This window comes from Rhinichthys klamathensis, unplaced genomic scaffold (genome assembly GCF_029890125.1).
Source record: "Rhinichthys klamathensis goyatoka isolate OS25496 unplaced genomic scaffold, OSU_Roscu_1.1 h1tg000229l_1, whole genome shotgun sequence".
Taxonomy (NCBI): Eukaryota; Metazoa; Chordata; class Actinopteri; order Cypriniformes; family Leuciscidae; genus Rhinichthys; species Rhinichthys klamathensis.
In genome coordinates this window covers 648094-661586 of record NW_026606753.1, presented here as the reverse complement: position 1 = coordinate 661586, position 13493 = coordinate 648094, and the positions used below count along the sequence as shown (strand labels likewise).

Below are 13493 nucleotides of genomic sequence, written 5' to 3'. Positions count from 1 at the left end.
TCAAATGTGCATTTCCCAGAGACTAAAAAATAAAATAAATGAGGGTCTTTAGCATAGAAAAGTTTGAACTCCCTTCGCTAGCTTATAGATGCCTCAAAGCAAATAGCTGTGGACTAAAAGCCACACAACTTACTTTACTTGAAAGTAAGTCAAAGTGCAGAAGCCATGTTTCAAAATACACTTTTAGTCATTTAAGGTCCATCTAACTAGGTTTGGGGTCTAAAGTTAAACCTGAACATGCCAACATCTGTTGTAGGTTCTCAGTGGTGCGGTTGGGATCATGCTTCTTTTTTTAAAATAAAATACATACAGTATATGAACAGTGAAATCTATTGTGTTGTGAGATTAGACTTGTCTAATTACGAAACTTTTAGTTACTCTGAAATTGAAGTTCTTTTGAATGAATTTACACACCCTAAAGCGCTACATAAACACATTCATCATCCCTTCGTATCGCATCATATCATATTTAAAACACCCCCCTCCAACTCATTTTTTATAGTAAACCCAACGGGAGAGCCGTAATTGAATATCAGAACACAAACATAGAGCAGAACCTCAGAGACTCCAGCTGCATTCCACACAGCTAGTGTTGTGTTAACATCTGAACCAATGGGCATAAAAACACACAAATGAACTTATGTGGTCTGCTGCTCACACACATATCAGCAGAGAAGGAAACACACACCTGATGCTTTCTAACATGGCGATTGTTTTGGTCCGGTGGAGAGAGGGATAAAATAAAATATGAGATGAGAGAAGGGGGCGTCTGGAGGGGAGAGAGTGATGAAACCGAATCCAAAAAGGTTTTGGATCCAACAGGCTTAAGTGACTGCAGAAGGGCAGTTTTTATAGGCAAGGATTTAAACGTCTGTACAGCACTAATGCACTGGAGTCAGAAGTCAGAAGAGTATGCAGAGATATTATCATGATTGGTCAGTATATTATATAAATAGACCAGCATTCAAAGGTTGGTGGTCAGCAAAACATTTTATTATCTCTTTCGCTCAACCATTTATTTGATCAAAAATACAGTAAAACAGTAATATTGTGAAATATTATTACAATTTAAAAGAACTGGTTTTAATTTTAATACATTTTAAAATGTTATTTATTCCTGAGTTGCTCAAAAACATTTCTTATTATTATCAATGTTGAAAATAGTTGTACTGCTTTATATTTCTGTGGAAGCTGTGATACACTGCATTCAAAAATGTTCAACATTGATAATAATAATAAATGTTTATTGAGCAGCAATCAGCATATTGGAATGCTTTCTGAAGGATCATGTGACACTGAAGACTGGAGTAATGATATTCAGCTGAAAATTCAGATTTGCCATCACAGGAATAAATTATATTTTAAAATATATATTCAAATAGGAAAAAAAACTGTTAAATTGTTATAATATTTCAGAATATTACTGTTTTTACTGTATTGTTTATCAAATAAATGCAGCCTGGGTTAGCATAAGAGACTTCTTTCAAAAACATTTTTTAAAAATCATTATTATTCCAAATTTTTCACAAGCTGTGTATATATATATATATATATATGTTGTTTATGTAAATATTTTACATACATTTACAAGGGCCTTGAAAATGAAATTCAAAACTCAGAAGTCCTTTAAAAGATTTGATGCTATAAACGTATCAAGATTTGATGCTATAAACGTATCATGTTTTGCCAAACCTAGTGGTAAATTCGTCTTCAAAAGTGGTCCAGTATATTATAAACACATGTTTTTTTCAAATGGACTGATAATAACCTGTGAATCTGTTTTTGTCTGTATGTTTCAAATGATCAAGTATGTGGATTTATTGTTTGAGGCTGAGTCTAACACGGATAGTGAGGAATTTAGTGACTTACATGAAGCCCTTAGCGGTCAGAATACATTTCGAGTCGTGCTGACACAGGTTCAGCTCTGAAGCGCAGAAATCCAGCTTATCTTCGCACAGCTCCCCTGCACATACATGAACAGTCAGAAAGAGTGGGAAGAGTATGAATAATCATTGTAGAGTTTACTGTAAGAAAACATGTCGCATCTTATTGAACCAGAAGGAGTGTGTTTGCGTGTCCAGTGTAGTCTCAGTGTAGAAGATGACAAAATACCAATACTCTGAAGAACAACGATGCAATACACCTCTATTGACAGTGTACCAGCAAGGAAAGAATGTGTGTTTCATACTTCAGCAAGCACAGAGGACGCACTAGCCAGAAACAGCAAAGGAAAGAGACAGACAATGGGAGGATGAAGTGAAAGAGAGTAAACTAACCTTTCTCCACCTCATTATTATTAGCAGCTAGTAGAAAAAGAGAAACAAGTATCGAGAGAAAGACAGGAAAACAAAGAAATACAGAGGACGTGTTTGACATGTTAGCATGTTAGCTCAAGCAGCACATTTGCATGTTAGCATCAGACAGTTAAACACATAAAGCACAGAGAACACCGAGCATTTTGCGTGTGACTGTGCGTGTGTATGTGTGTAAGTTACCTGTGTATTCAGGTGAGCAGTGACAGGTGTAGTTGTTGATACCATCCACACACGTGGAGTTATTCTCACAGTCATTATCTTCACAGTCATCGATATTTATCTCACATTCATCGCCCTCAAATCCATCTGGACACACACACCTGAACATACAAACATAACAACTGCGTAAGACTTTTTAATCCTTTTGAAACTTCAAATTCACTCAAACTCAATGAACAGTACTGATATTCTATAATTGTCTATAATTGTTTGTTTCTGTACTACTAAATTTCTATTACAGTCCATTGTTCTATATATTGTGGTTCCTACATACTGCATGGTTTGGTCCCTCCTTCAAAATTCCACTATTTCTTCCCAAAATTTTAAGAATGGGTGCTTAGAAATTATCATTAAATAATCTCTCTTTAACAAGATGCACAGTTTAAGGTATCATTAATGCCCAAAGCACAAACAGGATGAGTTTAATATTTAAGCTCACACTATAAACACTATACTATGGAAGCTTGTTTCCGCCACAGAATAAAAAAAATTGCGACTTTTTATCTCACAATTCTGACTTTTTTTCTCACAATTGCGAGTTTACATCTTGCAATTCTGACTTTATTTCTCAGAATTGCGAGATATAAAGTCAGAATTGCGTGATATAAAGTCGCAATTGCGTGTTATAAAGTCAGAAATGCATGATATAAAGTCAAAATTGCGTGTTGCAAAGTCAGAATTGCGAGATATAAAGTCAGAATTGATTGATATAAAGTCGCAATTGCATGTTATAAAGTCAGAAATGCATGATATAAAGTCAAAATTGTGTGTTGTAAAGTCAGAATTGTGAGATATAAACTATTCTGAGGAAAAAAGTTAGTCTTTTTCCCCCCTTAGAATTGGCCTGATAACTCGCAATTGCGAGTTTATAGCTCACAATTCTGAGAAAAGATGTCAGAATTTCGAGATATAAACTCGCAATTATGTGTTATAAAGTCAGAATTGCGAGATGTAAACTCGCAATTGTGAGAAAAAAAGTCAGAATTGTGAGATAAAAAGTCTCAATTCTGTCTTTTTTTCTCGCAATTGCGACTTTATTTCTCAGAATTGCGACTTTATATCTCGCAATTGCGACTTTATTTCTCAGAATTGCGACTTTATTTCTCAGAATTGCGACTTTATTTCTCAGAATTGCGACTTTATTTCTCAGAATTGCGACTTTATTTCTCAGAATTGTGACTTTATATCTCGCAATTGCGACTTTATTTCTCACAATTCTGACTTCATATCTCGCAATTGTGAGATAAAAAGTCGCAATTTTTATTTTTCTTTTTTTATTCAGTGGCGGAAACAAGCTTCCATACTATACAGTGCCTCATTCAATTAAGCTGGTTTGAATTCAGATAAGAAATAGTGATCCTTGCCTTAGCGAAAACCACTAATGAAACGGGTTAAATCTTACATTTATGATGCTTCGCACTGAGGAGAATACATTTAACTGTTATTCATACATTACATTATCAGGTTCCAAATTCATGCCATTGTTTGATCCCAAAGTTGACTGAAAATTTGAAAGTACCACAGAACAGCAGTGTTTTCGCTCTTTGGGAAATTGACCTATGAATGGCTTACTTATGGTTGTCTCATTAAACAGGGATAGAAGAAAGTAGTTTATGCACCGTGCGTGTGTGTCTGTGGGTGTATTACATTACATTAGCTAATCAAAATGTAAAGCAGAAGTTTCCAAATGAAACTCTTCTTATTCACCAATACAAAGGATTTATTAGCATTGATCAGTGTATAACTACAGCTAGACCTGAGCTCACCACACACACACACACACGTCTCTACTGTGTGTGTCCACAGAAAGACCCTTGATTGGATGATTAAGTGCATGAGTGAGCTCAGATCAGTTTCAGACACTTCAGTCTGATTAAGACAGATTAGACACACTCTGTCCATAAAGTATATTCATTACCGGAGCAGCAGGGACACACACACACACGCACACATCTGATCATTTACTTAACGTACCAAATGAAAGCCACATTCAACAGGCCCCGAATACCATAAAGAATCTCTTTACCGGCCTCATACACATATCAGTTGTAATTTCAAACAGTATTTTCATGATGATGATGATGAAGGTCGGTCTCACCAGTGAGTGTTTTGCTCTCCATCCTTTAGATGACAGGTGCCTCCACTCTGACAGGGGTTACTGATGCACGCATGAATTGGTTCCTCACAGTCTTGACCCTATATGAACATGCATGTTGCAAACGTTATGTAAACTCTCTATGATATTTTGCTCGCTATATGACTCCAAGCCCTCCTTCAATGTAAGGTTATCATATATATTATACATATATATATATAAAAATATTTTATTTTATTTTTAGTTGGCAATTTTATGCCTGCCAGGTGAAAGGTCTGCTGTCTTAAATGCAATTTCTCAAACAAACCACAAAATTTCGTCTTGTAACACAAAGACAGTTGTGTGTACGAAGTTCAATACCTAGGCAAGACCACTAATGAGATATCCTTCTTTGTGTTTAAGTGAGTATGTACCTTAAAACCATAAGGACAGGTGCATCGGTAAAAATCAACGGGATGGTTACTGCAGGTTCCATCATTCTTGCATGGATTGGATAAACAAGGGTTACATTTAGCCAAAATGTTCACATCCACTGGACCTATGTAAAATACAGAGAGAAAAAGAAATTACACAGGATTTTATAAACAAACAAATATATAACAAATATACAACCACAGACATTACAAACACAGATAGGATTGAGCAGGTAAAGCGTCACAAAACTAAAACAGGTCAAAGGTCACTTTAAACCTGAGGAAAGGTTTGGGTGGCTGATAGAGGGGGCCGGGGTTTAAGAGCTCACACTGGGCTCTGATTGGCTTGCTTACCTGGCACCGGAAAACCACAAGTCCCCAGCACCTCTAAAAATGTACCAATCAAATCACATTACTTAGAATATTAACATCTGAGCATGTAAACTAGAGTTAGTACTAATGCCCTCTCCGTGACAGGATGAGTGTCTCCGAAGTGCACGGGTGGGTTTACCTGTGCACGTGAATTTCTTGGAGGGTGTAGTCAGCAGTAGTTTGTCGGTCATCTCTCCAGGACCAGTACAGCGCGCGATTCCAGGCTCCTTGTAGCCGCTCTTTACCCAGTCAGAGAGCCACTGCATGTGACAATCACAGTACAGAGGGTTTGCTCCCAGAGCCCTGCAGGAAACACGCACAAGAATATATTACAAACCTTCTCCAAAAATTTCATCAAACATGATATGAAATAGTGTATACTCACTCATTTTTCTAAAGCAACACCTTACAACAGTGACATTAGTGGATAAAGTTTCATAGGGAGCTGACACTCTTCAGATCATCAAGTTTTAATAGAGCATGAGTTTGATGGCGGGAAGTTCCTTCATGCTGCTCTGATTGGCTGTAATTACGATAATGCCCACCTATCACATTCATAAGCCTAAGGGCCAGATTTACAAACAGCTTGCGCCAGTGCAAACCCTCTTTTGGCGTTAAAAAACTACTGTCAGGATTTACTAGACAAGCAGCAAAAAATTAGCACAGAAGAGGCCTTATTTTTGCGGCTGCCCTTATTGCATATGCATTTGTAGGAGTTTCCCTTTCAGACGCAAAATATATGGGAGGAGAGTATTTAAATGAATCACGCAAGGTGATTTACATTATTTACAAAGCATGTCTTAAATCAGACACTAGTTTGCGCTGCTCTTGGTAGTTGGTCTTTATGGAAATGACCCAGCTGCGTCTGTGTTCTTTAATTTGCACGTAGTCAGTAGATCACACGCAGAACTTTCCACTCCCATCTGTGCTATTTTGGAATTGTGTTCGCGCAGTAATTTGCCCTGTTTAGTAAATCTGGCCCTTAATGTGTCAAACATGTGGAAATTAATAGACTAAATATGGAGTTTACAACACACGCACCTGAACATCTCTACTTTTGGTTATTTCATGACACACAAAATGGTTTCTGAGTGATCAAGCTGTTTTTAGGGGCCTCACAGCTGGTTTAAACAATTGACATAATATGCTAAATATGCTTGTAGATATATTATTACAATTGCTATTTTTGAAGCAATGTAAAAAAAAAAAAAAAAAAAAAACACACACACTTGATGTGACTTTCATGTGATTTGGTTTTTAATAAATAATATTTTGATATAACCATATAAAAATATTATGATATTGGCTGCTTGACGGTGCCCTCTGTAAGTTAATGTGTAGATTTGTTCTACTCGGCTGTCAGTCATAATTACACTTGTGAAATTGATCCATGAGAATGATAAAAAAAGGTCATCGTGGGAGACCAAGAAATCAACCAATCTGTGGCTGCAGAGCCCCAAGTTCAGACAAAGAAAGTGTTTCAGTGTGTCTGTGTGAGAGGAAAGAAAGAACCAAAGTACATCCAGCTGTCAAAACCTATTTGGTGCACTCATAAGTGCTTGTGTGTGTGTGTGTGTGTGTGTGTGTGTATGTGTGTGTTCATTCTGAGGTACTTACAGGTGGGAGAGCGAGGACAGATCTTTGAAAGCTCCATCTGGGATCACAGCAATATCATTACCATGAAGAGACCTGCAGAGAGAATAGAGAAATGAAGCCATCCAAGCGAGTCCAAAACATATAAATCAAAGTCTGATAGCAATAAGGTACTCACAACAGGCGCAGAGATTTGAGACCGTCGAAAGCTTTTACAGGAATACACCTCAGTCTGTTGTAGCTTAAAATTCTGGGATGAAACAAAAAATATTATAATACTTGCAAAATCATATATTTACACAGATGCGTCAGGCCATACAAACTCAATAAATAAATAAATAAATAAGCCAAGTGGATTTAGCAACTTCCGAAATAAATTACTGAAATAGAATAAAGATAATAAGATAATTAAATTATCTATAATAATAAGTTAAGAAAAAGTGTCTAAAATTCTATGGCAAAAAATGACTCATTCATGCGTCTAAATTGAAATCAAATCACAGATTTTTGAATGAGCCAAGACTACCACAGCATACAGTATACACTTACCGGTAAGTGCACATATAATTTCAAGAACTATAAAATTCACACGTGAAAATCACACACGCACAATGCACAGCTAAAAACATACACAACCACACTAGTGTTTGCACAAAAAACACACACAGACACACAAACCGAAGCCATAAATCATGTTGACACTCACAGGGTGAGAAGCTCGGACATGTTACTGAAGCTGTGGTTGGACAATGTGCTGATCTGGTTATTACTCATATCACTGCAAGAAAACACACATACATACATACGCACACACACACAAACAAAGGCAGAGTGTTATGAGCCACGAGAAAATCAGACACTTAAAGCCAACATTTACGGTACATACCAATAACAAAATGTTTCACACAGCATTAAAAAGAAAAAGATTTGTTATATTTAAGATGAGCTGTTTTTACACTGCACAACAATAACTCCATCAAAGCCAAACTGACCAGAGCTGAATGCAGTGCAACCAGGGATGAAATATTTTTGCATTTACGGCAACTCAGGGATGAAAGATTAAAAAATGGACCCAAACTGCAAGGAATTACATATTTCACTTTACATTACATAGTTTAATGCATGGCAAAAGACAATGCACACATGTGAACTTCCATGTTAGGACACTCAAGACGGCTGAACTTATCAATGCAGTGACCTTTAAAACTGTAAACAGCAAACACAAAGCGTGTACAATAGTTATGTGTTAGGCTTAAAGTCATAATACAATATACAGAAGCATTCGACAGCCTTGATGCATCGCTTCACTCGCATTGACTTTTCTGTTCGGGTGTGATTTATAAGCCAATTAGATTTGCATTCATGAAAAAATTACAATATGTTAAAATATAATAAACCTTCGAAAACCATTTTCAGTCTTATAAATTATTTAAAACAATATTTCAAAGTCTTTGATCTTTTTTATGTGCATAAAATAACTTCACACACGAATTTTGACTAAAGAAATGAGCAATCACTCATACTCATATTTAATTGACGAGTTTGCATATTTGTGTGTATAATGATGGTTGTTGTTTATTAGTGCTTAATTCATTTGTTATGTTTGGTGAAGTTGGGATATTGAGGATCACTCTCATAGTGCAGGAAATACGTGCAAAAGCCACACACAAAAATCCCCCTCAAAATACAGCTCAAAACATTTGGATTTTCTGCCATTGGCAGGATGAGATAATGGATCAAACACCATATGTACAAGCTAACTCTGTCCGTTTAAAAGCGCGAGGTTCTGTTACGACTGGCTAGTTTCAAAGGGGCAGGGCCCTGATAACAGTAAACTATTTGTGATTGGGTGACTCCAGAGAGGGCTGTACCTACATGAGAGTGAGGTGTTTATAATTGGATAGTTCCAGAGGGACTTGCGTGAACTGGTTGCCATCGAGATAGCTATCAGAAAAAGACAAACAAGTTATTACTCAAACACAGAGGAAATAGCACATTAGCAACAGTGTAATGGGAGAAACTTCAAAGACGTTTATACAGCAGCCGTGTATTGTTTCAGACATCAAGTATGTGTTTTTGGAGGCAGCTGGGTTCATAAAAAGGTGTGCCTGGATCAGATAAGGGGATTTTTGAAAATGGCCATTTATTATGAAATTGCTGTGAGGTTTGAGCCCATAGTGTGCTTTCGGTACACTCACAGTTCTGTAACGTCTTTAGGAATGCCCTTGGGTAAAACCTTTAGTCCTTTATTACTGCAGCGCACCACCGTATCCAAACACGAACACTCGGCGGGACAGCGAGCCAGGGGTGGACAGCTATTTTCATCATTACCTGCTGACACACAAAGAGAAAATTAAACATCATCTTAATGTTCTCATTTCAGAAGTAAAGAATAATTAAATTTGAAATGAGCTTTTAGGTGTGAAGATTTGCCAGGGTGATTGTTATTGTAAGCGTGTTTGTGTAAAAGAAAGATAACACTGAGCTATGCTCAAGTTAACAAAACAGATCGTATCAAAGCCCTATTAAGAGCTAGAAACAAGATCTGTTTACACCCACACACACGCTCATAGCCGTACCGTCTTCACAGGCAAAGTCTTGTATGGCTACATCTTGAATAGGGATCTCCTGAAGAAAGTAGGGGCTCTGACAGCGGGGGTTGCCCGTGACAATCCGTTTCTTACGGAGCCATTCACCCAACCAAGCCAGATGACAGTTACAGTTAAATGGATTGGCCAGTAAGTTCCTGTGGGATTGCATAAAGAAAAATGATGTAGCAAATATTTAGCAAATCATTCTACAAACAAATGCTGTGTTCCAAAACCTAATGAGCTGCCTAGACTCTTAAAAATAAAGGTTCAAAAAGGGAGTTTTTCGCAGCAATGCCATAGAAGAACACTTTTTCCTCAAAGAACCTTTTCAGTTCTCAACAGAATCTTTTTATTATTATTAAGTTTGAAACAGCACTGGAATAAAAAAACACTTTGTTGTTACTGTGGGTTGATACTCACAGTGTGGAGAGGGAATGTAGTGTGTCAAAGGCTCCCGGGGACATGGAGGTGATCAGGTTATCATAGAGGGAGAGCAGCCTCACCGAGCTCAGACCAGTAAAACTACCGTTATTGACACAGCTTATCTTGTTACTCCTCAACATCCTACACATGACAAACACACACATAAACATTTAAAACAGCAACACGCAAACCAATGTGCCCACACCTGAGAATAAAATCATACCTAGACATTTTTTGACAGTTTCTGCATTCACTAGCCTGACATTTTGCACTGTACCTCAGAAGAATGATTCATATTTGTGATTCAGTAAGGAGCTAATATGTACGTGCATGTTCATTCGAGTGTGAATACTCACAATGTGCGGAGACCGCCGAGGCCTTTCAGCATGCTGTGGTGGACGCCCTCTAAGCGGTTGCTGGTCAGAATGAGCTCATTCACTCCACTGGCCCCCTCAAATGTGCCCTCCTCAATATCTGTGATCTTATTGTTACTAAGGTTTCTGTAAAACAAAGCAAGTTGCCATGGTAATTAAAGTACTCTAATGAGGGTCATTTATACTGTATAATGACAGATAACAAAGACAGAGAGAGACTTACATTTTGCGCAGTTGAGGAAGCTTCTTAAAGATTCCTGTAGCCTCCAGCACTGTAAATTCATTATTGTTCAATCGGCTGTGTGGAAAACAAATCAAACACACAACTAAATTAATTAACCCTGAAACACATACATCAGGTCTTTAGTGACCCGGGACTTCATTCACTACCCTCCTCCTCATTCATTTTTTAAAGTTAAACATCAACCTTCTTTAGTATTCCTCAATCAATTCATTATAAACAATATAACTAAAAAAAAAAAAATGTATAAATATTTTTAAAAAGCCTGTTTTCCCATTATTTTTTGGTAAAAATCGAATAGGGTTGCTAACGACCCAAGATGTGTAACAGTGTACCGGTATGTATATTTTTTCTGCACAACAATAATTGAATCTTTGATGACTGAAAAAGTGCAATTCACATTTATTCCACAAGATGGCAATGTCTGATACACAATGATGAAGTGACGTTTCACTCATAGTTACTGCAGGCAGAAAACAAAAGAATAGGAAGTATCTTCAGCAAAACTTGAAATGCCTCAGCGATTTACAGAAGAGCAATTACTGAACGCAATCAAATATTAGTGCCACTGTCACTTGATGGTGGATCTGGTGAAGAAGCTGTCGGCAATTAAAATATTGATTTTGAAGATGTTAAAAATGATGGTTTTGAGAATATGTTTGAGATCGCAAACGTGAGCCAGATCATGCTGTATGTACTGGGAAATGAGCTCTGACGAGGACAGTGATGATGGTATAAAACATCTGCTCAAACTGAACCCTTCCAAGCTCCAAAAGGTAACGAAATATGCTTTATTTTATTCTTCTGTAGTTGTTACTCTAATATCAGGAGAGTTTAAGTTTTATTTTAGTTCACCCAAAAAAGAAAATTATGCCATCAATTCACCATTTTGTTCCAAACCTACAAGACTTGCGTGGGTTGTAAATAAATACGCGTGGGTTGTATTTTCCCCCACATGTTTTAATAATTTTTTCAATCATGATAGAGCCAGTTTAATAAAGGCTTTTTAATTTTCTAAAGAAGAGTGCCTTGGATTCCCTTTTCTACATGACATTGAACTCTCGACCCCAAAGAGCACCTTCTAATACTTTTTTTGAACTCCTTGAGCACCCTGGACTTTTTGTCTCTTTCTACAAGACTTTCATTCATCTTTGAAACACAAATGATTATATTTTTAATTTTTTTATAAAACCTGACCGATTTCAAGCTCTCCAGGGCTTGCTTCACACATGAGACAGTGATGACAGAACTTTCATTTTTGGGTGAACCTTTACAATGAGAGAGAGACACTCACAGTTCTGCTGTATATTGAGGTATGTGGTCTGGGATCTTGTTGAGCTTTTGTCCAGAGCAGTCCACTGTGGTTCCTTCACAGCGACATTTCTCTGGGCAGGCCAGGTCAGCGAAGCAATCCCCACCTAGTTTCGATCGGTAGTCTTCCACGCCTATATACATAACCATACACACACAAACACACACACCATTACACACCACACAATCACAAAAAAAGAGTGTATGAGAGGGGAGGACAGATAGAAAGAGAGAAGAAGATATGTAAGATCAAAGAAGTTTGGGTGGAAAGGTAGAGTGGTAAAAGTAAAGGATCACTGGTAGGGAGGACATTAAATGTTAATTGTGCTAGACAAGAGGAAACTCAGTTATCACCATGGCAACATGCTATCGGTATTATCATTCTTAACAACACATAAAGTCATGCTGACATAGTAGCCATGACTTTGGAGTGTTTTGCATACACACACACACACACACTTATAAGGAGGACAATACACGCATTCTTAACAGCACATCCAATAACAAGAAAAAAATTCACACACACACTCACACACACACACACACACAAAGGTAGTCTCTTGTTGCTTGCCATGCTGTAGATGCTGCAAGACCTTCCATGGTGCTTGACAGAACCATGTATTAGTCCGAGTCTGCAACCACATGGTTAGATCAAGCACAAAGGAAAACCCCGCTGAATTTCCTCCACAAGACACACAGAGAGAGAAAGAGACAGAAAGAAAAAAAGGGTCGAGAGATAAAGAATGAGGTACTACTTTGTTTAGCTGGGATAAACTAGTAGGAATGATGGAAAGAGAACAGAAAGATGAGAGATTCCGGGGGGGAAAGACGAAAGAAACAGAAGAGTGTGGCAGGAACATTGCAGCTTTTGTACAGTAAATTAACACATGAACCAGCGGTTATACGCACAGTCAGACGCACACACAGACACATTCAATTCACACCGTGTGCTCAATAAACCTGTGAGCACATTTTCACATATATTTGGGTTCCTGGTCTGTGATTGGCTGGGGTTGAGGTTGAGGGGGAGGGGCTTGTTGGGTGACGTCTTACTGGTTTTGTGTCAGTTACTTACACTTATTGATATGATGAATCCCTGAGTGTGTGTGCGAGAAAGGAAGAGAGAGAATATGTAATACACAAACACTCAAACACACTGACGAATGCTGGAAACCCTGTGTTTTTAGATCCATGCCACCGTGTGCAATTTGTGAGCATGCGCACAGCAACAGTGACACTGATCAGGCTGGTGACAACAAATTAACATTAGACTGAAGCGCCATTTGTTTGTTTGTTAGCTCATCTAACAAATTACTGTAAAAGCCACCATACTGTATTAGTAATTTAGTTTAATACACAAGTGCCAAGTTCTTAGAAATAAACTCATTGTATTCATGTTGGTTTTTGGTTTTAAACCACTTTATATCATTTTTAAGAATAGCTTGAATTTAATTACTCTAAAAATGTCATTTCATACACACCCTGAATACATGTGTACAGATCATTCAAAAAGTTGTAAAATATATTTGTATATATAGAGAGAGAG

General features: G+C 37.5%; 1 protein-coding gene across 16 annotated transcripts in view; it reads right to left on the bottom strand.

The window, feature by feature from the left end:
- Positions 1 to 13493, bottom strand: part of slit2 (slit homolog 2 (Drosophila)) — a 72939-nt gene that overhangs the window by 8248 nt on the left and 51198 nt on the right. For 3 of the 16 annotated variants that reach the window (XM_056265071.1, XM_056265075.1, XM_056265087.1), the window contains 18 exons: positions 13023 to 13043; positions 11931 to 12081; positions 10619 to 10693; positions 10378 to 10521; positions 10019 to 10162; positions 9587 to 9753; positions 9206 to 9341; positions 8883 to 8951; positions 7714 to 7785; positions 7186 to 7257; positions 7032 to 7103; positions 5554 to 5717; positions 5397 to 5429; positions 5043 to 5167; positions 4633 to 4730; positions 2496 to 2635; positions 2277 to 2303; positions 1870 to 1963 (listed from right to left, as the gene is read on the bottom strand). In XM_056265071.1, the coding sequence (XP_056121046.1) occupies positions 1870 to 1963; positions 2277 to 2303; positions 2496 to 2635; positions 4633 to 4730; positions 5043 to 5167; positions 5397 to 5429; positions 5554 to 5717; positions 7032 to 7103; positions 7186 to 7257; positions 7714 to 7785; positions 8883 to 8951; positions 9206 to 9341; positions 9587 to 9753; positions 10019 to 10162; positions 10378 to 10521; positions 10619 to 10693; positions 11931 to 12081; positions 13023 to 13043 (1804 nt within the window). The remainder of the gene's footprint in view (positions 1 to 1869; positions 1964 to 2276; positions 2304 to 2495; positions 2636 to 4632; positions 4731 to 5042; positions 5168 to 5396; positions 5430 to 5553; positions 5718 to 7031; positions 7104 to 7185; positions 7258 to 7713; positions 7786 to 8882; positions 8952 to 9205; positions 9342 to 9586; positions 9754 to 10018; positions 10163 to 10377; positions 10522 to 10618; positions 10694 to 11930; positions 12082 to 13022; positions 13044 to 13493) is intronic. The other 13 variants (XM_056265073.1, XM_056265079.1, XM_056265074.1 and 10 more) reach the window with 10 other exon arrangements.